Source organism: Ambystoma mexicanum, chromosome 6p (assembly GCF_040938575.1).
Source record: "Ambystoma mexicanum isolate Mex_15411 chromosome 6p, UKY_AmexF1_1, whole genome shotgun sequence".
Taxonomy (NCBI): Eukaryota; Metazoa; Chordata; class Amphibia; order Caudata; family Ambystomatidae; genus Ambystoma; species Ambystoma mexicanum.
In genome coordinates, this window is record NC_090935.1 from 246,968,536 (window position 1) to 246,996,393 (window position 27,858).

At 46.6% G+C, this 27,858-nt stretch overlaps 1 protein-coding gene across 2 annotated transcripts in view; it reads right to left on the reverse strand.

Moving 5' to 3' along the window:
- Positions 1 to 27,858, reverse strand: part of DYM (dymeclin) — a 1,763,009-nt gene that overhangs the window by 1,199,002 nt on the left and 536,149 nt on the right. For both annotated transcript variants that reach the window (XM_069626954.1, XM_069626953.1), the window contains exon 7: positions 6,786 to 6,911. In XM_069626954.1, coding sequence (XP_069483055.1) covers positions 6,786 to 6,911 — 126 coding nt within the window. The remainder of the gene's footprint in view (positions 1 to 6,785; positions 6,912 to 27,858) is intronic.

The following is a 27,858-nucleotide window of genomic DNA, read 5'->3' on the forward strand; positions in this document are numbered from 1 at the left end:
GCTACCCTTGTCCGAGCGGGACCTCTCCCACGAGCCGTGCCGACCACCCAAGCCCGAAGGCGTACAAGCGGTGTCTCTCGACCGGTGCCGACCAACCCCAATCGGAGGCGCGGACGGACCGGTGCCCTGCGATTCAAGAATCGCTAGCATCTGCTTCCCGAAGGAAGCCCATTCCTCCGGTGTCGCTTGGATGGAGGGATAAGCGACCTGCCGACGGGCGGAGTCCTCGGAAGAGGACGGGGAAGGTGACCGATGCCGGCGCTTCCGGGAATGCCTCGAAGAGGCGGAGGAGTGGCGAGACCGACTCCTGGAAGGAGACCCACTGGACTACCGACAATGACGTGGAGAGTCGCCCCTCGAGTCATCCGTCGAAAGCCCCGTAGACCTCGACTTCCGGGGCTTAGACACCCAACCTACCGACAGCTTCTTCTTGCGTTCCTGCAAGGCCTTTGCCGTGAGCGACTGGCAGTCGACACAGTCGTCCGTATCGTGGGCCTCCCCGAGGCACCAGAGGCAGGCGTCGTGCAAGTCCGTGACCGACATCTTGGACCCACAGTCCCCGCATTTCTTGAAGCCAGGACGCGGGGTTGAAGACGAAGTAGACATCGCCACGAACAGGTCTTCAAAAAAACTGAACAGGTTCAACGAACCGAGAATTGAAAACAGCAAACTCCAAAGAGTCGAGGCGTACCAAGATTCACGAAGCAAACACGTTCGCGGAAAAAAACGGAACTGAGGCTATGGGCGTCATGTGTCCTACTTATCACATCGGGTGACGTCGGCCATCAGAGGAGGTCCTCGGGGACGGCGCATCGACGCAGGACGCAGACGCCAAGGATTTTCCAAAGCAGCACAGCTGTGGACATTACCTGTCATAGATATGGAATACGTCAGAGGACCCAATCCCCTCGAAAGGGATGCCCCTTGTTCCCCTTAATATATGCCCTCACAATGAAACCCCTGGCGATAACAATAAGGGCCCACCCCGGAATACACGGGATCCAAATGGTCAGGTCGAATTTAAACTCTCCCTATTCGCAGATGATATCTTGGGTTACCTTGTGGATGCCTCAGACACTAACGGTTCTGCTATCCCTTATTGACACTTTTGGGGCCTTTTCGGGCTTGAAGGTTAACAAATCTAACTCCATTTTGCTTCCTCCCGGGGCAGTCGATTTGATCCTAGACCCAGTGAACTCCTATCTGGGAGTCCAAGTTGTGAAAACAGCAATTCAATACTTGGGAGTGCAGATTCCCAGGAACCTCGCTGCATTGACGACTATCAACTTGGACCCGCTCCTGTCCACCATTAAATCCGACATGAACCGGTGGGGTAATACGATACTATCGTGGTATGGGCGTATGACGGCGGTGAAGATGAATGTGCTGCCGAGACTCCTGTATCGGTTTACCGCTCTCCCCACGAGGGTATCGACGGTAACCTTCAAGGAACTCCAGTCGGCAACGCAAGTCTTCATATGACAGGGCAAAACCCAAAGGACTAAGCGAACTACGGTTACCCTCCATCGGGAGCAAGGGGGCTTTGGCCTCCCAGAACTCACTTATACCATTGGGCAGCCCAGTTCGGAGTGTTACTGGAACACATGCGGGATGAAATGGGGACATATTTGACCTATCTAGAAGATATGGACACACATCCGGCCAAAGTAAGAGACCTGCTATGGGCCCCCTACAAAGATTTTCCCAAAAAAGCTACTTTATCATCCTATGCTGGGAGTGTTATGGTCCCTATGGAAGGGGTGGGAAAAAATACAGAGAATATAACAACTTGGCCCTGTGATAAACTTGGGGGACAAGGGGTTCCGCAAGTTCACAAGAGTGGTCGGACAAAGGGTTGAAAAGGGCGGGACAGCTGTTCCAAGAGGGGGAATTCCAACATACGAGGCAGTGGTAGAGGCTCTGGGAGTGGGTAGAATCTCAGTAATTTAATATCTCCGGCTCAATTGCCTCCTGACAGACCGAAAATAGAGCAGAATTTACAGAGACCGTTAACCCGGTTTGAGAAAGTGCTAGACTCGGCCACCTCGCGGAAAGGGATAGTGTCCAAGCTTTTAAGGGTATAAACTTTAGTGATAAAAAGGGCAAGCAAAGTTTTCAACAATACTGGAGCAAGCTGGCGGGGGAGGAATTGTCAGAGGAAGTGTGGGGCAAGATATACAAGAAAGCATTCCACAGTAACCTATTCACGGCAGACATGGAGCATAACTATAAGTTACTCCGGGAATGGCATATAGACCCTCTCAGAATATCCAGGATGTTCACCGGGGCATCCCCACGGTGCCCGAAAGGGTGTGCTCGGATTGGTTCATGAGGGCATATGTGGTGGCAATGCCCGTGGGTCCAGGCGTATTAGGCGGACCTGCGGGGGTGGATGGCGGAGGTCATAGGGGAAATACTGCTGCAGGACCACCTGCAAATGCTATTGGGGATCCCGCAAAGATAAGCAGAGGTCTACAGGTACTCCAGAATGTGGGAGACGATGCTGAGGGCGGGGAGGGTGGTGTTGGCACAGAAATGGAAAAGTGCATCAACCGCAAGCAAGAACAATTGGTTGCTCAAACTGAAAAATATGTTCCTCATGGACAAGCTGACAGCGATGGTGAACGATGAGGTGGGGCTGTTCAGGACTGCCTGGGATGGAGTCCAACAGAGATGAGGATGGGGTGTGCATTAGTGGAGGGGGGACTGCGGTGCTACCCCGTAGAGCGAAAGTGAAGGGAAGGTGAGCAAGAACTTAAAGAAGTAGTACAGGGGGATCTCCGGAGTGGGAAGGGACTGGTGGAGGTGCTTAAGAAGGGAGAGAGGGCCCTGGGGGCTAAGGCCAAGGGAGACCTTTGTTCCTAAGAGCAATAAACCAAACAGAGTTAAAAACTGGGAATACTGTCCCCGGAAGAAGGACTCAACTTCCCCTCGGCAACACCTTTCCCCTCCCACCACTAAACAAACAACAAATTGTGGCAATGTCTTTTAAAGTCAGATCAAGCAGATCGGCATTCCTTCACATGAGAAGGAATGCCGATCTGCTTGATCTGACTCACATGTGAAGGAATGCCGATCTGATTGATCTAACTTTAAAATAAATCACCACAATTTGTTGTTTATTTAGTGGTGGGAGGGGAAAGGTGTTGCCCGAGGGGACCAGCCAAGTGTTATTGGGACATGTAATAGAGGTCCCAGTGTTGAATGTTAATAAAAAAGTTTTTTAAAAAATTAAAAAAAAGGTTGGCACCTATAAACCCACAGTATAATTTCCTAATGACTGCTGTCAGCACAACAGAAGAATTACCTTGTGATTAAGCAGTTTGACAAGCATCTAACATCTTTATAAATATAACCTGTGATAAAACACAAAGGGGCACAAAAATGAAATGGGTATTTGTGTGGTGGTCTGACAAAAAAGAAACACATTTCAAAGAAAAGTAGTGAATGCAAGTTTAAGCAGCATTTCAGAGTTTGGAAATTACTTTTTGTTGTATGAAAGTGTAAGATACACATTTGGAAAACAATAGTGTGCCCAGCATGTAGAAAGCCTGCTTTTAACACTGATGGTCCCCACCACAGTGATAGTCAAAGCCCATTGATTTCTGTAGTGTCCCTTTGAGGCAGAAGAAAATAAACAACCTCAGCAAACAGCCTGCAACCGTGCAATTGACGGCTGGGGAAAGGAGCACAGAACAGATTAGATAACCAAGCCCCCAGCTTCCCTCTGCAAAGCTGGGTGCTCTGTAAACCCTTGTCAGGGTGAGGCAGGTCGGGTCCGCGATGCAGGGAGACCACACACAACCAGAAGCAAGGACATGTGCAGACTTGAAATGTGCTGCTGCAAAAATGAAAGGACCAGAAAACAAGCCTGCTTTGCCTACGCCGGAGATTATGGAACCTCCTCCCATCAGCATCAGACTTGCACTCATGCTCCTACAATTCAGAAAAGAACAAGACCTGCATCTTCAAGGAGTCTCTCAAACTCAACACCAATGCCACCGCATTACCAATCACGCCACCTGACTCACTAGACACCACCAGCCCTCCGGTACAGATGTGACCCTCTGTAACCCCCCGGCTGTACATCTGTTCTGATGTTACCTTTGAAAAGTGCTCCGTTATGCATTTGTACTGTTGCATACCTCTGAAAACCACTCTGTTTTTTCTCGAAGCTAGGTTTGCACTCAATAAATACCATAATAATAATAATAATAATAATAAAAATAATCTGATTCCAGATATTGGACCCGGTAAGAGCTTGCCCATTGGCCAGCGCCGGGTGTTAGTGTGTATGCTGTAATATTTGAGTGCTGAACTTATGGATCTGTAGATCATTTCTCTTGACCTTGAGAAAAATCATGAAATACATTTTGGTAAAATGTACTTCACCTCGTTAATCTTTATAGAATGCTTGCCTTTTAATTTAGACTATGAAAAAAAGCATGCGTTATTTGTGTGTATGATAGCTATTTTATCAGAGACTTAAGTAACTTAACTGACTTCATGTCTATGCTTTTTCAATTACTACATTTCTAAAATGGTAGTGAAAGGAAACCTCGACGCATGAAAACACTTAGTGCAATATGTTCTTGCTTTCAGGTACAGGCAGATCAGATACTTCACAAAGTACATGAAATAATATGGAGAACATGCAAGAGGAATATGTTGCGGAATAGGTGCAATTTGCAATTATTATAAATTGCAGTACACTAAATGGATCAGAGACTTCCAGATATGAATGAACAGACACAAAACATAGCTATAAATGGCAAGAAAGCATAGATTGAGACAAAAAAGAGAAATTAAAGCTGGGAAATGTGAAGGCATCATGAAGTACAACACAGACAACAGATTAAAGATTCAAAACAAAGTCATTTATTAACTGAAATGTCACGATGGTAGAAGGCCCAACTTGCCCTATGCTAAGGTGGGACTTCCCTACCTGAACGAAACTAAGGAAAGTCTGAGTCAAATAGTTCAACTTTAGCTTGCCCTCACAACTAAAGCTAAACAATGTGTAGGGATATCAGCAATCAAAAGAAAACGGTGTTTAACAAAAGGTCCTGAGCTGCTTCTAGCTCGCAGCTTCCCCTCAGCTCCCTTCCCCAAGTGTAAAACCGTTCGACACAAAGTGTCAAAGTTACCTCTCTTGAGTTCAAGGTTATGCAGTTCTAAACTATCCCTGGGCTACCTTCCCCAAGTTCCAGGTAACACAATTCAAACACAAAAGGGTCGTGAAGTGCCATACTCAAGACAATCAAATGTAGCTCCTCAAGTCTCAGGGTTCCCCTCATCTCATTATCACAAACAGGTAGGCCACTTGGCTCTTTTCTCCATTTCCTTGGCCCAGAACTTTAACTCTGTTCATCATGTGACAGGATTAACTTCAATATATATTCGGGCCTTTTGATGTTTTCAGTTAATTGGATATTCACTGTGCCTTTCTTTTGTTCCTTTGTAAAGTTCTGTTAATTCAATCATTCTTCAAGTTTGAAGTTACATTAAATTCAGTGTTCAGCATGTAATGGTTTTGCTTCAATTTTAAAGTTCCATTTGCTTTAACATTCAGCATTTAGTAATTTTGCTTAATTCTAAAGTTCCCTTCACCTCGGGATTCAACAAGCGTTAGTTTTGCTCAAGGGTTAAGGTTTTGTCAGTTCAGTATTCAATAGGTATTGCTTTGGCTTAAAGTTCAGTTTCATTCAGCCTGCTGTTAGTTTCACTTTGATTGAAATGTCCACCACACTAAGACTTTCGAAAACATTCTTAAGACACGCGGCCACTCCGATACAAAGTATTCTATAACAATGGCAATGTTCACTCAGTCGCGCACCGGGTTTCTCATCAGGTAGAATCTCACCGGTCTCTGTAATAGCTCTCACAGTAGTGCGGAACACATGAACTGCAGCCTCTTCTACCAGGGGTCCAGCTATGCCAGCTTCTTGACACAGGAGAGCAATCACTTTGAATGAAAGGAAAAAAGGCAGTCTCTCCACACTGCTCACTCCTCTCTGCTGTCAGTCCGCTCCACGGAGCCCCAGCTCCCACGCCACGCTTTCTAGGACTCCTTCTCCTTGCAGTCCCCAGCGCCTCGACATGCTGCACATAACAGGCCGTCTCACAGCAGTTTCCTCCAGTGGCCCGCCTCTCTTACAACAAGGTTCCCTGCTGCTCACACAGGCCTCCCTCCTGCTTCTCTGTGTGTTGTTTTTTCCTCCTCTATTTATACATCTGCAACCCTCTAACAGGTTGCAGGTGTTCTTTCTCATATAGACTTGCCTGACCATGATTAAGGGACATTCCTGACCTGCACAACACATTGCAGGCATCTTCTTCGTCTCAGTACCAGAGTGGGGAATTGGTATAGTAGTCATTACTCTCGGTTTCCTCTTCCTCGTCTCAGTACTGTCAAGTGTCACAAGAGGGGAAATAACCTATAAAGGTCAGGGAACGGTTAGGTTGGTCGTCATTAGGAAAAGGGGGATACCATGTCTCACCTGAGGGTACCCCACTACCAATCCTCAAGGACCCTCCACCCATGTGACTGTCCCTTGCTTCTCCGACCCCAGGGTCAGGATCCAAAAGTGATGGCCTTTCCCTGGCCACCTACGTGGAGGATCAAGGGGAGTAGGAGTGAGAATATCCACAGAAAGGATGGGCTTTTGAAGGGGCAGTGATCACAAGGAGACTTGTAAAATAGAGCCACGTGTTTTAGAAACAAGCATCTCGCCATTTACAATTTATCCCTTTAAGAAAACAGAAAGAAAAATGATATGGCATACCATCGGCCGTGCATCAGGTACTTGTGTAAGATACTTTCCCGAACAATCTCTTTGTGGAATATTTGATAGGAAAGCAACACAATAAATGTTGTCACAGCTTCCAATAATATGCTGTAAGTCATATCCCTGCAAGAAAAGAAGGAAAAAAGATTAGAAAGCAACATTTAAACACTTCCAAAAATGCTGGCCATTAGTTTCTGACTGAAAGGAAATGTGTCATTTTCTGTACAAATCCCACAACTGCAACTAACACTTGAGAAAAGGTATTCTGTGACTTGACAAGGAATGATGATCCATTGGCTCTAGGTAGGTAGGTTATAAACCTCATATATAATGGAGGTAGGAAAGAATCTCATCTACAATACTGAGTCAGTATACTCTAGGGCATGGTTACACATGTGTGGCCCTCCAGATGTTTTGGAGTGCAACTCCCGTGATCCTTCTGCACAAACTATGCTGGTTAGGCTAATGGGAGTCCATAACATCTAGAAGGCCAAAAAATGAACAGCCGTCATTTAGCGAAGGGGTCTGCAAACTGTGGCTCTCCAGGTGTGTTGGACTACAGTGCCCATAACCCCTCATCTTGCTTGGAAAGGTTAATGAGAGATGCAATCTAAAACATATTAAGAGCCAAAGGATGCAGACCCATGATGTAGGGCAACTGCCCCCTCCTGCTGATTTAAACATAGGCTTTCAGTAAGGTTCTCCTATAAAAGTAATACCCGTCTGTTGTCTGTAACATTTCCCTTAATCTCTGCTCTTCCCACCACATGGGGTGAAAGGAAACTTGTATACAATCTGTTGCTATCTTATGCATCTGATTTAAGTTACATGTTGAAACATATCTAAACACAATTGACTTCAGACTTAGCCTGTACCACTAATTGCAGGTTTCCAAAATATTTGCAAATTTTACATGATCTCACCCTGAAAGGAATGGCCACCCACTTCCTCTTTCTCGATCCGTCAGTACACCAGCTCCACATCGGATAGCAATGAGCGGCAACCGTGTTTTCTAAGGCGCATCACTTACATTTGCAGGCCTTTAACACGTGACCCACCTTTGCTCATCATAGCCATCTTGTGGAAATGGCTAGTCAGGCCTAACCTGCACTAAGGCACAACCCGTAGCACACACCCCTGCCGACGCGTGCGGCCACACATTTACACAATGACTTGTCACAATGGAAAGGCAGACGATGCTTTCCTCGTAGAATACTTATCAACATATTCTTTCTCAGTTCTCACTTTATTATCCAGGTTTGTGTCATGTGAACTGTTCTCAACGATTAAAACTATTTTGTAGGCTACGTTTATGCTATAACAAATCCCTTTCTACATCTTGGAGAAAGTATAATCGACTCCATCATCCTCTACATCAGTCAAGGCAAGTGTTTCACATCAAGAATGAGGTTACTGATTTTTCGATTAATGCATCGAGGGATTCACCGATTTTTTATTGAAATCTTTGGACTGTAAGAGGATCTGCGGCTGTCATGTGTCTACATTTCACAAAATTCTCGGCCAATGAATGGGCCCTTTTAAATAATGCATGCAATACTCTAAATTAACATGTATTGTGTAACGAAATTGTGTGAGAAGCATTTTTTTGACCTATCGATGTGTTAATTTTACACACCGTCTGATTACCAGTGTTCAACCATTTGTCATCCTTTTAACCAATACATGTTTTCCTAATATATTTTGTGATAGGTCATCAATTCTAGTTAATAATTTTGTACCCAGCCTCCGAAACATCTCATGGGTGGTTGCCATGCCTTTATGGCTGAACCAGAGTATACTGGTGAAGAAATGGCATCAGGGCAAAGTGAAGAACTCCCGGTGAAAGACAGTGGCAGCGAGGACAACATTCCTGTACCTCACCCCAGTCATTTGTATCCTCCAACAACGTGCTGCTGGATATTATCAGTCGTGCGAAACACATCTGCTGTCAGAAGATGTAGCCATGGTGTGCCTACCTTGCTGAAAAAGATACCATGCAAAACTTTATTACTCATCAAAAAGGCTTTTGGTCATGATATATGGTCACTGTTCATCAGCACGTCCCCACTAATGAGTGAGCAGTGTACTTAATGATTAGAAATATTATTCAACCATTACCAAAAGCTCGTATCTCCCTGCATCTGTCACGCTTGACATCCACCCGTTCTCAACTGTAATAGGGATGCATTTCTTCTATGTGTGGCTGACTGTCAATGACTCTTTGGAGCATCACAGGGGCTTCGGCTGGGGGATTTGAATCTCGTTGGTCAATAATGAAATGGTGTCTCAATGGCAAATGAAACAGACGAGCAGTGCCCAATGTGGATTTTCTGGTCAAAAGACTTCCTAATTGTGTATTTGAAATAACAGCAGAACAGCAACACTGTTAAAAAGTTGTAGTTCCACAGTGAAGTAACTCTTCACATGTCGCACTTGGGCACATGCAGAAAATAAAAAACGAGCCCGAACTAGCATGTGGGTCCCACAATGTTTGCACCGCCCTGCTGTTCTGGAGGCCTATCCGAACCAGATTTCACTTAGTACTTGGCAGTCAGGCTATGGTGATGCCTAAATAGGGAGGTCTGCCGTGGCTCATAACAGGCATCAGGGCCAATTTCTTTCTAAAACTTTCCCGCTAGCGTCATTCGTTTTATATTTCGTTAATCAAATGAACAAACATTTCATATTCTCTCAACAGATGGTAGGTATCATCTTGCGGCATACAACGCATATATTTGGTGGATTCGTGGCAGGCTTGGAACACGTGTGCTGATTGTATGTTCTATCCATAATGAGTTGCTAAGCTCTTCTGAATTTTAAGTCGCTTTTAGGAGTGTCGAAGACATGGAAAGAGCGTGGACCATAGGATAAAACTTAATGAAAAGGGCTACATTATTTACTGTTTTTAATTTTATGAAGTGAAGATTAACAGGACCATTCTCTGCATTTAATATATTGCTTTTAAACACTGAAGAGTATCATTGCAGCATCTCGCTGTGCGTCAACCGCGCTGTTCTCTTTTAAAACCGTAGCGCATGATACACCACATTCAAAGCCATTTGTTAGACACGGAGGAGGCATTCCAGCGGCATAAATATGAATGTGATCCGACACACTGGATTTATTTATTTAATTGTTTTTTTTATAACGCGCCTAATACGTACGAGTTTGGTTTCCTGTGCTATGTTGCCTAATATTCGTTGAAACTACCAGCTGCACAGTCCCGTGTCCCATGATAGCTCAAAGAAGTTTTCCTGCTCTGCCCTAATATTCCTGAGGCCAGTTAAAGCATCTATGCATGCGTACTCCGCTGTTTTGAATACAAGCCGGCCTGACTCAGCCTGTCCTCCTTAATTGGGCGATGAATGGAGTAACCACTACTATGGGGCACGGACAGATTTCACAAGTGGTGTTTGCACTCTGCAGCAGGCTCTAACCATACAGACTTTGCTACTGGGTTTGGGCACAGAGCATGGCTGTGCGCAGCTGTATGACAGAGCTCTTAAGAAACAACTGCAGAGTTTAAACCCTGCTACGGCTGTGGCTCTAGGCACCCTGAGGAGAGGGTGGAGTTTCAAAATGGATGGTGGTAGGGATTATGCCGGGTATTTTTTAATTCATAGGGCAAACGATAGAGGGATGTAGGATGGCATGCATAGGATTTCCGTTTTTTTATGGAGGGGAGAGAGGGTGTTGGACAATTTAAACCTAATGTATCCCATCCTAACACACTGCAATGCTGTCTCATTTGGACTGGCCTAAACAGTATTGCAATAAAACATTAAGCAGAAAGAACTCCGGAATGAAAAGATAAAGACGAAGCCTCAATTCTAGGGTCTGGCACGTATTTCAGGCGTCAAATACGCGAGTCGCATAGACCCACTTGAAACACGAACCGGAGTCATAAATTGATGACCACACCCGAGTTACCCTCTATAAAGATCTCTCTCTGCCAGGGCATCTTTACAATTGTGAATGGACTACGCTCAGAGGAGCCCTGAAACTGCATACCAGACACAGACAGGGCAATGAAATAACAGCAGCCAGGTGAGTACGTGCAACACTGGGGTACTGCTTAGAGAGGTTCAGAACTTGTAGTGATGAGGATTTTTTTCAACATATCTTTTTATTAAGTTTCTTCAACAACATATGATGATAAGAAAGAAAAGATAACGTAATATTGCAACATAGTTGAAATACGATCTGGCGGGTCGAGCAATGGCAGCATCATGAATGTGCATGGGTAATCATCGTTGGGGTCTCTTGTTATAGCGTTTTCAGGTCTCAAGCCGAAATGGAGGGTGCTGGGTCTGGGTTCTTCTATGTTCTGGGTTCCCTATTTTGTTGGCCGTCTTAAAGGCACACTGGTTCCCAGGTCTCCCTTTAGTCAAGCTTTGCCATCCATCGGAGGGAGGGTGGAGAGGCGCACCCGGTAACTTTTCCGCATAATCCAGGAAGTGCGCCCAGATGCTGTAAAATCTGCTTGTGTTTCCGTTGCGGTAGACTGATTTCTTTTCTGCAACCACTGTGTCCCAGCATTTGGTCCACCACATGGGAATTGCTGGGCCTGCAGGGTGTTTCCACAGTCTAGCTATGGAGATCTTTGCCACAGTGATCAGATGAGAACATATGTCCGCCAGTCGGCCAGACAACGGGAGTGTCCCATCGCCCGTGTCCCCCAGCAGTACTATCCCCGGGTCCCATGGGATTGTCAGGCCTGTAATTTGCCAGATCTGCTCGAGTACCTCTTTCCAGAATCGTTTCGATTCCGGGCATGACCATAGTAGGAGAAATAGGGTGCCTGTGTCTGGGCATCCTCTCCACACTGTGCTGGGATTTATGGGTTGCTCTTGTTTAGAATTTCTGTGGTCAAGTACCATCTTTAGCACACTTGGATCGCTCCCTCTTTACGTGGGATATATTTTGAGCTCTTGTGCGTTCGGGTCCAGATTCAACCCCATGCCTCTGGATTTGGTTAATTTCCTATGTCTTTTTGCCATTTTTGCATATATTTTATCTTTTTGCTGGGGTCTGTATTGTCTAATAGTCTATATAGGGTTGACTTTGGGGGCATTTGCTGTTAGGGTGCATTCTAATGCTGTTAATTACCTGCCCCTGTGTGTTTTTATACTGCTGTGGGACAGCCAATGCCTAAGTTGCACTTAGCAGAATCTTTCAGATTCTGGCACCAGGAATTTCCTTTTACACTCTTCAAATATTAGTGGGGTTTCGTTAACAAAAAAGTCTACTACCTGGTTTAGTCTGCTCCCGTTCCACTTGTCAAATCCGCTCATGGCAATACCCAAGAGAAGTCAGGATTGTTCCAGATTGGGGTAAGTGATGGTCCCACAATGCTCCTACAACCCCACCTGCGAGCCGCCTTTCTCCAAGCATCCAACTGTGGTTCTGGTGGTAGACAGTGGTCCAGAGTTAGGGGAGCCCTGAGGCATTGTGATGTGTGTGAGCGATGATAGCGGAGCGTGGCTCCCGTCTTCCTCGAGTTTTCTCCAACGCGGTTGATTGCTGGCAGATTGCCATGTGAAGGCCTGCGAGAGCTGCACTGTAAGACAGTATCTAGCGATGTCCGGGACCTCTAGACCGCCCGAACCTGTTCCCTGATGCATGACTCGCTTAGTTATTCGCGATTTTTCCCACCCCAAACTGGAGCATTCTCGTTTGCAGCTTCTGCAGATCCCTTTTGGGAATGGGTGTGGGAGGGCTAGGCAGTGATTGATTACGTGTGGAACCAAGTTAATTTCCAGAGCCGCGATTCTCCTCATCCATGAGACTTCTTGATTGAGCCAGAGATCCAGGTCTTTACTAAGTTCTCTAAATAATGGTGGAAAGGTTATTCGGTATGTCCTGCCTATTCTGTTTGGAATCTTTACTCCCAGGTAGCTGATCTGAGATTTCGCCCATGGGATAGGGCGTCTGATTGCCAGTGCTTCCCTGTGCTTTTGTGGGATGTTAACCCCTAACGCTATTGACTTAACATAGTTCACCTTGAATCCTGATGCTCTGCAAAATTATTCACTCTCTTGCCAGAGGGCTTTCATGGATTCGTCGACCTGGGTTATGGTGAGGACGTCATCTGCATACATGGCTGCTTAGTACACACTACCTTTCACCTCCATGCATTTGGGGTTTGTTTCGAATCCTACTCGCAAATGGCTCCATAGAGAGTGCAAATGTTAGCAGTGAAAGGTGGCATCCCTGCCGCCTAACCCTAGTGATGGCAATTTTGGGTGACCTGGTGCCGTTAATTCTGAGGGATGTATTAGGGTGTTGGTAGTTTGCCAGGGCCCATTTCGTGAATTTCGGGCCAAACCAAAAGTGGACTGGCAATTCCTTTACATATCCCGAGTCTAATAAATTGAATGCCTTATGTGTGTCGAGTGACAGAACTGCCAATTCTGCCCCATCTCTAATTGCGTTTCCTATCATGTTAAGGGTGTGTCTAATGTTGTCCTGCATATTGCGCCCCGGGATGAAACCTGTTTGGTCTGGGTTAATTTGTCTGGTAGTATTTTTGCCAATCTGCATGCTAAAACCATTGAGAATATTTTGGGGTCATTATTCATTAGTGTAATGGGTCTGTATGACACGCATTGTTCTGGGTCCTTTCCTGGCTTTGGGATGAGTACTGTCAGAGATTCCTCCAATGAGCGGGTGATGCTGCCTTGGAGAGTTATGTGTTGAATAGTGATGCCAGTTGGGGGGCTAAAATGTGAACACATTTCTTATAAAATGCCGCCATGAGGCCATCAGGGCCTGTGTTTTTTACGGTCTTTATTATATCTGCTATCTCGTCTGCAGTAATTGGGAGTTCCAGGGGCTCTAGATGGGGTTGAGAATTTACCTTACGAGTATTTTGCAAACACTTGGCCTGTGCTGCCTTATCTGTTGGGGTACCAGACATACTTTCCCTATGGTGCCTCTAGTTTGTCTTTCTCTGTGAAGCAGGGCCTACCATCAGGACCTCGAAGAATTTGGATATTGTTTTGGGTGTGCAGTTTGCTTAATTTGTATACTAGCAAACGAATTCCCTCATTGCTCTTAATATAGTAATACTGTCTAGTGTATGAAAGTGCTTGCGCTGATATGTCTGCCAGGTGCATTTCTAGGGAGGCTTTTGCTTTCTCAAACTCTTTGCCATGTTTGGTGGATTGGCATCTTTTAAAGCTTTCCTCCAGCTATGTGTCCCTTTCCTCCACCCAAGTCTGTTGCAATTGCTTCCTTCTTCTTTGCGTGGCAGCGCAGTTGATTGCGACCCCTCTAACGACTGGTTTCATTGCATCCCAGACCATAGCCTCGAGGTGTCCCTTGCTGCATTTTCCCTGAAGTAGTGAGTGAGTGATTCGGATAGTTCACTGCTGAATGTTGTATCTAATAGAATCTGGTCTTATAGTTTCCAGAATCTTTGTGGAGGAACTGGAAGGCCTTGCACTCGCAGGCGGGCTATTACTGGGGCATGGTCCGATAATGCTCTGTGGCCAATCTGTATATCCTCAATGCATGGGAAGAGGATACTAGACATTAGAAGTAGGTCTAGTCTGGAGAAACCCTTGTGTACATGGGAGTAGTATGTGTAATCGTGTACTCCCTAGTTGGCGAGCCTCCAGGTGTCCATAGTTCCTGTTTCCTGTAGAAATTTGGCGAGACCTATTGCCTGGGCGAAGTCTTCTCTGGTGGGTGGTAGCGTTTTATCATTATATGGGTCAGGAGTAAGGTTAAAGTCGCCCCCAATTAGCAGGTGGCCTTCTGCAAATGTGGTTTACTTGGGATGATGTTACGAAGGAAGTGGTCTTGTGCATTATTCAGACAATATATGGATGCTACATTGATTGGTTGTTCCACCAGTAGTCCCTTAACCAGGACGTATCTTCTCGCTGGGTCTCTCTTTACTGTGATTCGTGTGAGAGGTACTTCTCGGCTAATCAACAGGGCTATCCCCCTTTTCTTACCCGCTCTTAGCAAAATATCTCCTAGTGTACTGATTGTAGTAAATTTGCCCCTCATTCGCCGACAGGTGATGAGTTTTCTGTAGGCAGACACAGTCCGTGGAAAGCTGGGTCAGCCTGTGTTCAACTGATTTTCTTTTCCCTGGAAAGTTCAGGCCCTGCACATTCCCTGTTATCATAGTAAGCTCTCTGCTCGAGTCCGTTGCCATGTTGGCCCAAATGTTCTGTGCTTGTGGCTTAGCGTGAGTATAAGGTTACCTTTATTGGTTATCTTTTGGCCTTTTGTGATTAGTAGTTGCTAATTTCTGCTGTTCTCACCCGACCTCCCCTTGTTACTCCCTTTGCCCCAACTTCCCGCCCCCCCTCCAATAAACGAGGTTGTCGGCCCAGCCATCCACCTGTAGGGTATCCGGCCGGGCCACCACAACTGACATTCTTAGAGGCAAACAGCACCTCTTGCAAACTTTGGTAAAACTCAGTACTTCCGTTTGGTGTTTAAATTTGTGCTTCGTATGGTGTTTGAGAAGACAGCTTCAATGGGCTCCTCAATGTCTTTAACCCTTTTACGACATAAATTGCGCAGGTGGGGTTCCCCTGGCGAGCCTACGAATCCAGCCTGATGTGTTGGTGCTGAGATTACGAGCGAAAAGAAAAAGATTTGGCAAAACTCTGGAACCGTGACTTTGGATTCTGGGGTTGTGTGAGTTCTGGAGACCTCACCCCTGTCCATCTTTGTTGGTTCTCTAGTTTTTTGCCGGTGGCCCCTTGATCCTACGCAGTCGGTCCACTCAGGTCCAGGAATTTGTGGAGTCTTTCAACGTATCTCTGAAGCAGGCTGTGTCCTTTCCGATGCTTTCATCATCTGCCTCCGGATTTAGGAACCTCTCTGCCTCCTTTGCGGTGCGGATTAGCCAGGGCTTACCCTCCTACGAGAAGTTTAGGGCTGTGGGGAATCTCCATCGGTATGGTATTTTCTTCTCCCATAGCCATTCTATCACAGGCTTTAAGGCTTTTCTCTTAAGTGTAGCTGCTGCTATATCTTGGTATAGGGAGATAAGGGCATCCCTGAATTGAATGCGCACTGAGCTTCATGCTTCTCACATTATTTCCTCCTTGACTTTATAAAAGTGAATTCTTGCCAGGACATTCGGTGGAGTAGCTGATCCCAGTTTCGACCTGGTTCTGTGAACCCTGTCAAGTTCAAGTGGAGCCTCATCTGGCAGAGTTAAAATGAAGCGAAACAAATCCTGTGTGAAGAGTTCTAAATCTGTGTCTGCGACCGATGTCGGGATGCCCCGCAGATGGATGTTGTTGCGCCGGTAGCGGTTCTCTGCATCTTCCTGTGTGAGTTCCAGGGCCTCCCACCTGGCCTCCAGCAGCGTGATTCTATCCACTCCCTCCCCAATTTCGAAGTTTTGCTCATATAGTGTAGTCTCAATCTCTGTTCTGTTTTCCATTTCGTCAACACGTTTTTCTAATGATGTGATTTTATTCATCACTTCCTCCGTGCCCTTTTGATACTTTAGTTATGTCCGCCAGCAGTTCTTGAAGGTCTGTTTTGGTTACTGCTTGCACAGGAGGGGCGCTGGTTGAATCTGGGATCGCTCCTGGGGCCGTTGCTTCGCCACACCCTCCCTCCCCCTTTTTTTTTCCAGTGGTAGGAGTTGTCAACATTGCGGAAATGTCCATCTGTTTTGCCGATTTGGGATTTTTTGCCATCCCCCCACCCCCCCCTCGCTCTGCTTTTTGAGGGTAAGTCCTTCTGTTGCAGTGAATTCCGCGCAGTGTATGCGCAGGCAGAGGGGGGAGCTAGAGACCTTCTCCAACTAGTGAATATTGCTGGGCTATACCAGTGCTGTCTGAAGTTGTGTGTGCGCTGCTTCTATCCACATGGAGCTGTGGCTGCGCTGGGCGCACCCTTTTTGGTGATGGACTCCCCAATGAGGGGTCTGGCGTGGGGGTGCGGTCTATGGCTTTTGTTAGCAGTTGCTGGGCGCCCCACACACACCTCCCAGTTGCTGTAGTTGCTGAACTTAAGGTGACTTGTGTGGGCTCCTCAACCTTTATTTGTATTCATTAAGAGGCTGCATCTGCAGGTTGTTGCCTGCAGGGGTTCTGTTGGCTGAGAGTGAGCGTCTACCTCCGACTCAGCTCGTTATTCCTCCGCTTTATAGCCCCTTCTGGCTTTGCCTGGGCCTTTTTGCTGCTGGGTGTGAGCCTTGTATTAGGGTTTCCTGCAGGTCGCGGGTGTCTATGGCTGCTTCCGCCCTCAAAGCTTCACATAAGGGAGTGGTGGGGGTGGAGGGGGGCTGAGCAGGTAGCTGGTGAACCCATCAGGCCCCACCTTTAGGCGTTCTGTGCGCCCCCTCGACTAAGGGCTCGGGAAGGTGGAGGGCAGAGTTGCTTGCATCAGAGTTATATGTGCTCTTCGTGCACCCACCTATCAGGATAGCAGGCTGGGAGGGAGAAAAGTTGTGGTGATAAAGCCGCACGCATGCCTTAAGGGCCGTTGGCGCTTCTGCCGGGCGCAGGGTTGTGGGCTTCGCGCCGGAGCATGCACACGGCGTACCACAGTCCGCTTCTTCGGGGAGATGAGCAGGAATCCTGCGTGGCTCCACTTACGCTGCCAACGCGGTCCCCACTTTAATCTGTTCCACCGCGATGCAGCGGTGTGGGGTAACTTCTTCGGCCGCCAGGCGAGGAACTTCATTGATTCACTGAGCATTACGGGATACGCAGCAAGGCTTTCGTGCTCCTAGGCAGCTCCAGTCTCACGCGGGGAGTCGTCCTTCTTACGGGCTGATGCTCTGTGGCAGCTCCTCCTCTTCCGATGTCATGTGGGACGGAGTTGCTCGCGGGGTGAAATCGCCCATACGATATGCGGTCTGGAAGCCGGTCGGAGTGTTACCTCATGTAGTCCTGCTTCTGAGTCCCAGGGAATTGGAGGTTCGGAGTTTCTGCTGCCATTTTGCCTTCCTGATTGAGTGCGCGGCAGAGGCACCTTTCCGTTGGAGACTCCTTATTCAGCACACAGACCGGGACAATATCACAGCATGCCTCAGCTTCTAAACAGCTGTTCAATTTCGTTTTCTGAAGTTTTATCGCTACAATACAGTCAGTTGCGTGGCTCCGGCCGGGAGCTCTCAAGAAGTCGCTCCCACCGCCATGGCTCCAAGCCACGCCCCCTGATGAGCATTTCTTATGACTTACTCCTACCACAAACACTGCTATGATTACATATTTGTATCTGAAACATAACTGATATACATGATGGAGGAATACCCATACAAGCCAAAGAATAATGAGCAGGTCTGTCTTCTACATACCGAAACACTTCATACAAAAACAAGAGTCTTGCTTAAAAATATAACAAGCAAATGTCATGCTAAGCAAAGACTATGCTGGGTGCACATAATGGTCTGCTGTATGAGTAATGTGTATTGGGTCATGAATATGCAGTGCAGATGACCCTTGGGCTCCATCTCAAAAATTCTCATTTATGAACTGTAAAAATTGTGAACTATAAAAAATAAATAAAAAAGGACCTTGACACAAGTGGTAAACTTTTATTTAGGCCATTCTCTCCCGTGATGTTAATGACCGGTAAGGAGGTGGTTAATATGTCATTAATCAAAGAGCTCATGCTCTGGCGAGTTCCCTCAAACGTACTGTGACGTATCCATGCCCCAGTAAGTCTGCTGCCAGTTAGCCAGCCACACACTGCAGGAAGCTCTCTCACGTCACATGGCTAAGGCCATCCTTTAGAAACCGTTCACAGGTAAATTCCAATGAACTACAAGGGCTGATTTCCAACAGGGGATGTTCTTATTGTTAACTACATGAAACAGAACTGCTGTGATCCTTTGCCCATCATTTACTGTTGACGGATATCTGTGTTTTTTCTGTTTGCAGTGTCACAAAGTAGTTAATTTGAAAATTAGAGCAGAAAAGGATATCCCCCACTGGGGTGTGGGACAAGTCTTTCAAGATGGCACAAAACTGCTCCTGGCACATTCTTATTTCAATGCTGTCTGTAATTATCTCATGTCATTGAACACTTGGGTCGATTTGCTAATCAAATATTTAATTACTTCAAAGAGATTTCACAATCCGCCTGCCCACACTAGTAGACATCTATAGAGATTATTTGTCTAACAGGGCAAAGACAGAGAAGTAAAATAAAGTAAAATATAAAGAAAACAAAGAACTTTCCATCCGTGGTTTACACGCATTGCAGAAGCACGGCAGAATAAAAAAAAAGCACTTCTTGTTAAAGTTCCATCATTACTGCAGATTCAATAGGGTACACACTGCTAAGCCAAGACGCATTTCCTTCGACACCAAGCACAAAAGGAAAGCACTTTTTGTCTCATTCATTTAAGGACTAACATTTTATCCACATACTGTCACAGATGGTGTAAGGAAGGCATGGTATCAACAGTAAGACCACAGTGAACTTCTGTTGGGATTGTAAAACGACTATCTAATCCTAAATCTAAAAATGGGAGCAAGCTACGACCATTAAGTAATAATAATGTAGTGCTAGTGGTGTCTTAAAAAGGCCTATACTAATAAACATATTGCCAATCCTTACCTCTAAATACAAATAGTGTGAGAAACAATGTTATGTAAAAGAAAAAGTGTTCAAGAAATCATGTCAGGATATTCAAGCCATAGGCTACCCTTCCCCACGTTTTTAGCAAGGGACAAGGCTGCACACTCAAGCTTAGCACAGTCTCTGGCTTCTCTAGCACGAGGGTGCAGTTCAAAACGTCAACATCATGGCCTTCTTTGCCAAAGTCTCTTTGTCATTCAAAGTCTCTACTTTCAGAGGACCTGATTCAACACAAAGAATAAAGTTCCTTTCTTTTGTATTTCACATATACACAATTTTCTTAGGTGTTTTACTATCCACCTCAGACCCCCCTCCGTCGTGCTCAGATCCACCAAATCTTCAAGCAGTCTCCTTCCGCCAGGCTCAGACCAATAACACACATTTGCTTTAACTCAAGGCTTTCAATTATCTCCCTCTGCTGGGCTCTCAGACCAACTTTATCGACTTTGCCATAAACTTTGTCTATCAACATCAAAGACTTTCACCTGTGCGCAGGATTTTGATTGACGCGTCGCAGGACCCCTTCAATTCACAATACTTTGCCACTCTTGCACTTTTACTCTCAACTGGATACCTTACAGAGACCACTGATTGAGACACATGTGGTGCCAGACCACTCGGTCAAAGGTATCGTATCTTGGTTTCCAAGTTCAATCACTCATCAGCCATTCAACTTCACTCACGTTGGTTCTCACACAGGTTTCAAACAATGTTCGTTTCAGCGCTCACCATACAATGTTGCCGCTTGCAACCTTGGCTTCAACACAGACCATTCTTGTATCGGTCTCCCCAACTCACCGGCTGTGTTGATTTCACTGACTCTGCTTTATTGTTGGAGCCAAGGACAGTACCACGGCAGCTGGAGATTTTCCCCGTCTGGATTATCGACACAGGAGAGCCCCAGATACCTGCGACACACAATACAGGATTCTTCAACTGGATTTCCTGGTCTCACTTTTTCTATTCTCAGGGTTTCATAAAAGTAACAGTTCCTTGTCGAAAAGGTCAAGGGAAAGTCCCTCCTTGCAATCCCCTCCTGTTTTGCAATCTTTATCCTCTTGTTAAACTGCCATCTTGGAACTGCTGTTTCCTTGTGTGCTTTGCCTCGCCCAGGGTGTGCTCTTGTGCTGCGCCTTTTATCTGTGTGGGGAAGTTTAATGGAAGTCATGTGTGTGTGATAGTAGTTGCCTGACCTTGCATGACCATTGTATTGGGACGCATCAGGTATACAGCTCGGGTGTTAGTACGCATTCTCTCATAGCAGGCTGTCCGTGAGAAAGGGTTTGTGTTGTAAAAGGGGCAGGGGTTCAGTTCCTAAATATCCTACTTGATAGGATGGGTTAAAGGTGTTACTGGGAAGGGGATACCGAGTATCAGCATCCGTTGTCCCACTCGCCGAATACCCCTCACCCAGGTGATCCTCCCGCACTGGTCCACCCCTAGGAACTGTATCCGAAAGCGATGCCTGTGTCCTGGCCACCTAGATGACAGATTCCTGGGGACTAGTGGGTGAGACACATTCTGGTTTCTCGCAATGGCCTCAAGAATACATCAACTCTCAGAAAAGTTTCAAAGGTTTTTTTATTATCAATTAAAGGGGGTCCACAAAAGGGCAGTCCCTCCCTCGTCTACCTGTGTGATTCCTCCACACCAGTCCAGTCTTCCCTAATCCCCAAGATGATCACTAGAGATCGAGAACCCCTACTATCTAAAGTCTGACTGGCTAGCAGTGAAGGCCTAAAGGTAATAATCACAACTATCTGACTCTCAGATTCTTGTAGGTGGATCCTCACCTGGTATCCACAAGATCTGTTTTAGCCAGGAATTGGTGCTTACCAACCGTCCAGATCTTACTTATTCTTATCCTTCTTACACCCTCAGAATCCTCACCCTGATGTTCCTTCCTTTCGTCCTTTACCCTCTTTCTACGCTCCACCTTCTTTATTACCCACCCTATATTAACTCTCCCCTCCTACTACCTTACCACTCCTACAACTCTTATATCCTACTTCAACACTCTTTACGCTACACATCTACTCACACATGCACACCATTAATTCTACCAGTCACCTTCCTCACTCAATGTCACATACACCTCTACTCTCCCATTAAGCCTCACTCCCTCACCTTACCCACCACACACACACACACACACACACACACACACTCGGACCCAAGTACCATCTCCCCTCACCAACCAATATCTACTCTCTGCTAGTCCCCTATATGCTCTGCTCCACTGAAATTCCACCACCCTGTCTCTTGGTTCACCTGCTTCTCGCTCCTTGACCTCACCTGACCAATTCATACTGTCCAATCCTGATCGTCCCTTTTATCCTCCCTACTCTCCTTCCATTGGTTCTTGGGGTCACCTGGTTCTCCGATCCAATCACTACCTAGCTCTTCTCTAAGGGATGGGTTACACAGTTGTAAAGCCATAAAGCACCCTGGAAGCCCTGCCCCATTTTCAAACATGGGTCCGCCGGTGTTTGGCAATGGTGACCCAGTATGTGAATTTCAATGTTAGAATTGTGTTTTGCTGTGATGGAGAGTCTTGATTTCTGGTCCACAGCAAGCAACGTTTGTCTATGGGTAGTATAGCTCAGTGGCAACACGCTCGTCTTGGAAGCAAGACGCAGAGCAACACAGGTTCGAATCCTGGGTCCGCACTTAGAAACCTCTTCGTTATTAAGCGCATTATAAAAAAAAAACAATTATAATCATGTTCCGTCCTCCGCCGCAAGGTTTTCTAGGATCAGGAATTATGCAATAGAAGAGAGAATATACACCAGCGACTATGCTGCATGACTGGTATGGGATGATAAAAAGTGGTGCCTTCCATATGCGATCGGGCACATACCGGGCGACAGACTGAGGCCCTCCCAACTCCCTCACCCCATCCCTGGGGCAGGACCAGCTATGGAAATCAGCCAGGTAGGCCTGCTGCCCAAGGTTGAGAGGGGTCACCATCCCCCCCTTGACAAGGTCAGCTCACTAACCATTTAGTACTACCAATATTCCTCTTTATCCATCATGGCGTAAATTCAAATGCTTACAAATAGAATCATTTGAAGCGTGCAGTGAATATACAGTTTGAACTGTGATAAGGGTGCACAATATCCATTGGCTACTGATAAAATACACTTTGCACGTAAGAAATGGTGTGCTGCCTGGATCTACAGTATTGAGGTAGCAAGTGACTTCTTATGGCTTGTAGCTTGCAACTTGATTTTTTGCACTCTGGATATTGACCATTTGGACTATTGAACTATGCTTGAATACTAGTACTGTTTTAACACTAGAATGTCTTAATTTGTCATAGTATTAATTATTGTAAAATATGACTTTTGTCATGAAGACGGGGCACCACACTACACATATTCCACTGATCTGTCAATGGTTAGTGGGCTGTGGCTTCTAACCAGATAACAAATGGATGCATTTATCAAAGGGAAGATCAGACCAGTGAAAGATGCCCACCATACATGTATAAGAGGGGCTTGGGAGTGAACGCCTTTTCGCTGTCCTTGGTAGTGTCATGGGGCTAGGCAGAGAGAGACGAGCGCCAGGGACAGCTGTCAGTCAAGCGCAGGAGGGAGAGGGAAGGGGAGTTTAGTGGATAGTTAGCCAAAGGAAGTGACTAAAAAGAAGGGGCACCGTTTGCAGAGAGCACTGACCCAGAGGACTTGGGGTTGTACTAGGGGATTAAACTTGCTTTGCAGAACAATGATTGGCTGGCTCGCCTTAGCCGGAAACCTTTCTTTTCGAGATGCTCAAAAAGCAATTACATAAAAAGGATTAATAAAATACAGTACACCTTTCCAAAAAGAAAAAGCAACATGAACCAGTCCGGTCTGCATTTCATATTTTATTAAATTGCTCTGGCCAGAGATTGGGTTATGGCTTTCAATCCCATCAGGGTGACGGCCAGGCAATCCCTTTGCCCAAAAGTGTCAGTCTTAAAGCAGATCCCAATTCAATCTTTTCCCGAAACAAAAACCTACAAAACTTGATTCCTAAACATGCTTTATTAGGTGCCTTTCGCTCTAGGCAAAACTGCTGCTTGACGCCTAATGCAGCATGGCAGGCGTTCATGTCCCCAAGAGCGATCCTGTTCCTGAAAAAGCAACATTCTGTTTCATGTGAAAAAAAAGTGTGGCACTGGGGCAGAAACTGTCATTGTGAAGTGAAAGCCAAGGCGGCGGTTATCTGGCAGAGGCAGAAATGATGATTTATAACTCGACAATTACAAGCTCCGGAAAGGGAATTTCCGGCAGAGCAATAATGGCTTGACAGGTTGTTTACCTTGTATTCTTATGCGAAGAACCACTAATGTGCAGGAAATGACCCGTCCAGTATTCACCCAAGGCCTCCTAAGCAGGCATGCGCAGGCAGGCCATGGAGGCTCAGCCGCAGCACTCCAATGGGCACCAACAACCAGGGCCAGGGTTTCGGGCTCAGTACCTCCACCAGGGCATGCCGGCCTTTATGTGATTGGACACTGTGCTGTATGCGCTCCTCTTCTCTTTCTCGAAAGCCGCAGCTTGTTTCAAATGAAATAGGTGAGATATACGGATAAAGTTTATTAATCACTGGTGAAAAACACAGATTTTTTTTTAAACAACTAAAGTGGTGACATGTCGGCATTCTCCTCCGGCGGCCTTGCCAGCCTCACTCTAAGCACATTGCACACACCAAGGTTATGCTATCTGCCCTCTATTCACAGCAGAGTCCGACTCCCACTAGATCTGGTGATGCGTTTAAAAGGGAAAGAATCACTTTGAATAACTGGTGCTATTCATCATTTACTTTACATATTTTCAAATCCCAAGATGTCGTCACTTTTCCCCAGGGGGGAGCCCCTTTAACCGATAGTCCCCCTTGGGGTGGTACTCAGCGGAAGGATCTCTTGGGAGGAGACCTCTTCTCTGGGGACAAGGGAGAATATCTTGGGAGAACATGCTAGGACATACATCACTGAACACAGTACCCACCTCCATATACCCTAGATCCTAACCCTTTCACTAATACACCCATATGCATTTGTAAATCTGAGTCTCAGAGATACGGGGATGGGAAAGATAAGGGATGACCAAAAGGGAGTATATCAGATAAGTACTACGACGACGAGGAGGTGCGGAGCCATAGAGAATGCTCCATGTAACTTGACTGAGCATTCTAGTTATCCACCGCAAAAAAATCAGATAAGAAGCGACAAAGGACTTACAATGTTGCTCAGCCATCCCAGGAGGCACTGAGGACCAGAAAGTTGCTTGGCGTGGGAGATTCAAGTGGCTGCAGCCCGGGAAATCAAAGAGAAGCACACTGCATCCCCAGTGGGTCCGACGCTGAAGGACCCTTGGCGAAGCAGTAACCCGACCTCACAGGGAAGTGGACCAAGTGGTCTGTAACAGGTATGCGTACTACAGAAGGCCAGAAGCTTCAGAGCAGCCACAGTGCCCGAGATGCCTGCGGAAGCCTGCAGAGACCCGAACCGAGCAAAGGCAAACCATGAGGCAGACCAGAGCCCAGGAGAGAATTCCCAGAAGGTATGGGAGTAAAACAGGCTAGCCGGTGGGAGTTTCAGAGATATGGGTTACTGGGCAACCATATATATATCCTTGTGGCAGTACTTGGCAGGAAAGTAAACCAAGTATACAGAAGCAAATAAGCATAGAAGTACAGGTTTGGGACCCACATCCAAAACAGAAGGAAACTACAAGCCATCGTCCTCGTGGCAGTACCTGGCAGGGTAGTGCACCAAGTGAGCCAAAGGGGTGGGGCCCGGATCGAGCACCCTATCAATATATGAACTGTTGAGAAGCCTGAAAGCAAAAGAGAAGCCAGGGTAAGGTAGTCATTGTTACCAAAGTAAGAGAGAAGGCAGGGGAAGGGAGTCAATCCCCCTGTTGGTGTTCCACTGTGCAACCAAGAGAAACGAGGCCGGGTGAAGGGTGCGTTTCCCCCTGGTTGTATTTAACCGTGAAGCCCAGATACCAGGAGAAGGGAGTCATTCTCCTGGTAACCAGAACCAAGGGAAGGGAGGCATTCCCTCTGGCTGTTTTTAACTACTTTTTTTCACACAACAAAGACATACATTCTTAGAGTCAGTGTATTAATAGCTTCTATGTCTATAGTAGCCTATTGATTGCTAAATATCCCTATACAAAAGAGGTTAGCTATCCCTGCATGAGATGCAATCTCCCTAGTCGGTGCTGATGTACCGCCTGTCTAGGTTAGGGGATAGAAAAGAGTGACCTTGCCCTCTCTCACTACTTTCATAGCAACTAAAACAGGTGCACGCTGTAGTGAGTCAGATGGTTATTTTATTCCTCCCTTCTCGTGTGTCTCATAAAATTATAACAGAACAAAATAAAAGTTTCGGGGGTTCTGGTTATCACCCAGAACCACTAGTATGGGTGATAACCAGAACCCCCGAAACTCACAAAGGCTACCCCCAAACTCGCAACTGGGTCTGGCACACGCGAATGAGCAATTACCGGGGTATTCTGGCTCGCCAGACCCGGTAATTGCCTTTTCGCGGGTGCTGGAACCGGTACATCCCCATTCCGATTTGAGCCCCATAGGGCTCAATGGGAATGGGGACGTCGGATGCACAACGGTGCTGGTGCATCCGACATGCTGAGCTCGTGGGTGCCGCTCTGGCCGCCAAGTCAGACGTGAACACCCCAACTCCCTCCCCGCCCACCTCCCTAATTACCCCCAACTGTTGCCCAGCTCCAACCCTGGATCTCAGGCTACCCTGCATCTAGCCCCTTTACCGGTAATACTGATACGCGGAGCTCAGCAGGGGGATACCATTCTACCTGTATCCCAACTAAACTACCTATTGGGTGGAAAGTGTCTCCTGGTGCCACTAGTCTAAAGCGGCACCTGAGGCTCCTGCATTAAGCTATCAATATACTGCACTATTTAAGCACACCAGCCTCAGTTTTTGTCACATGCTGCATTACATTCTGGACCTAAAGTCAATGCCTCTGTAGTGCTCGTCACAACTTGTTGTCCACTTGGCTAGTGTACTGCTCGGGCGCATCGCAGATTCCTATATCCCAGTGCTCGTATACTTAATCCTATATACAATCTTTCCCACCAATCACGATCCAGTCTGCATTATAATCTAGTCCCAATGTCCACCTCTGTGTAATGTTCATTGCATCATAACAGCAATGCCTTTGCAATGCTCGTTACCACATATCCACTTGGCTAGCATTACTGCTCGGATTCCCTTATCCCAGTGTAGATATACCTTATCCCACAGACAACCTTTCCTCTCAATCACAACACGGTCTGCATTATAATCTAGTCTCAAAGTCCACCTCTGTGTAATATTCATTGCGTCATTGCTTCGTAACATCTACTTATACAACAGTACAGCCAAAGAGACCCAGATTCCCTTATCCATTCCACTCTCTAGCTGGTCATACGCTCCCGCTGGACCATACCTTGCATCCAACCATGCCGTCACATCCTCCAGAGTCCCAAAAAACAGGGCTATTTCTTACTTATAATTTTGTCATGTACCTGCCAGTCTTAACTCCGGCATTTCCCATCAATGTTTGTTCCATCAGTTGCCCCACTGTCCGCAGTCCCAGTTCCGCAGGAACTCCTATTCACTCATGCTGGCACTTATCTGCCTGCTCATCTGCATCTGCTGGGCAGTTCCTCCTGTCAAGCCATGTTGTTACCTCCTCCGGGGTGTCGAAAAAGCGTGCTTTGTCTTTGTGCAGTACTTTTAGCTTTGCGGGGTACAACATCATGTACTTATATCCGGCTGCATGCAACCTTCTCTTTACCGACATGTAGCTCAGCCGTTGCCTCTGTACCAGGAAGGTGTAATCCGGGTACGCTGTGATGTTTGCCGATGCTCTGCACATAGTCCCTCCTTTACGAAAATGTTCCAGGATCTTTTCACTGTCCGTATAATTCAGAATCTTTGCGATGATTATCCGTGGAGGGGCCCCCTTTGCTGGCCTCCTGATCTGGGCTCTGTGCCATCTCTCCACAGTGAACACCTGGCTGAGCACTTCAGCGCCTATTTCCTGAAGCAACATATTCTCTATATAGTTCGCCAGGTCCGGGTTTTTGACTCCTTCCGGCAGTCCCACAATGCGCACATTATTTCTGCACGCACGTCCCTCTGCTTCCTCCACTTTGTTCTCAAGGTTGCGCCCTCGTTGCTGCAATGCATGGACATCCTTGGCGTAGCAGGTAGCCGTGTTTACTTTGACCTCTTTCTCCAACCCTCCTGTGCGTTCGGATATCGCCCTGCCATCTTGTCTGAGGAGGTTGACGTCCACACCAACGGCCTCTATTTTGGACTCTAGCGCTGCTTTCAATTCAGCAATGGCGGCGTCAATCTTGGATCCCCACGACGCCTTCAGCTCTGCAATAACTAATAGGATCTGGTGATCATCACGCGCTGGGGTTGCCTCTCCTTGTGCCTGTCGCTCCAGAGTCTTTGTGTCGACTATCG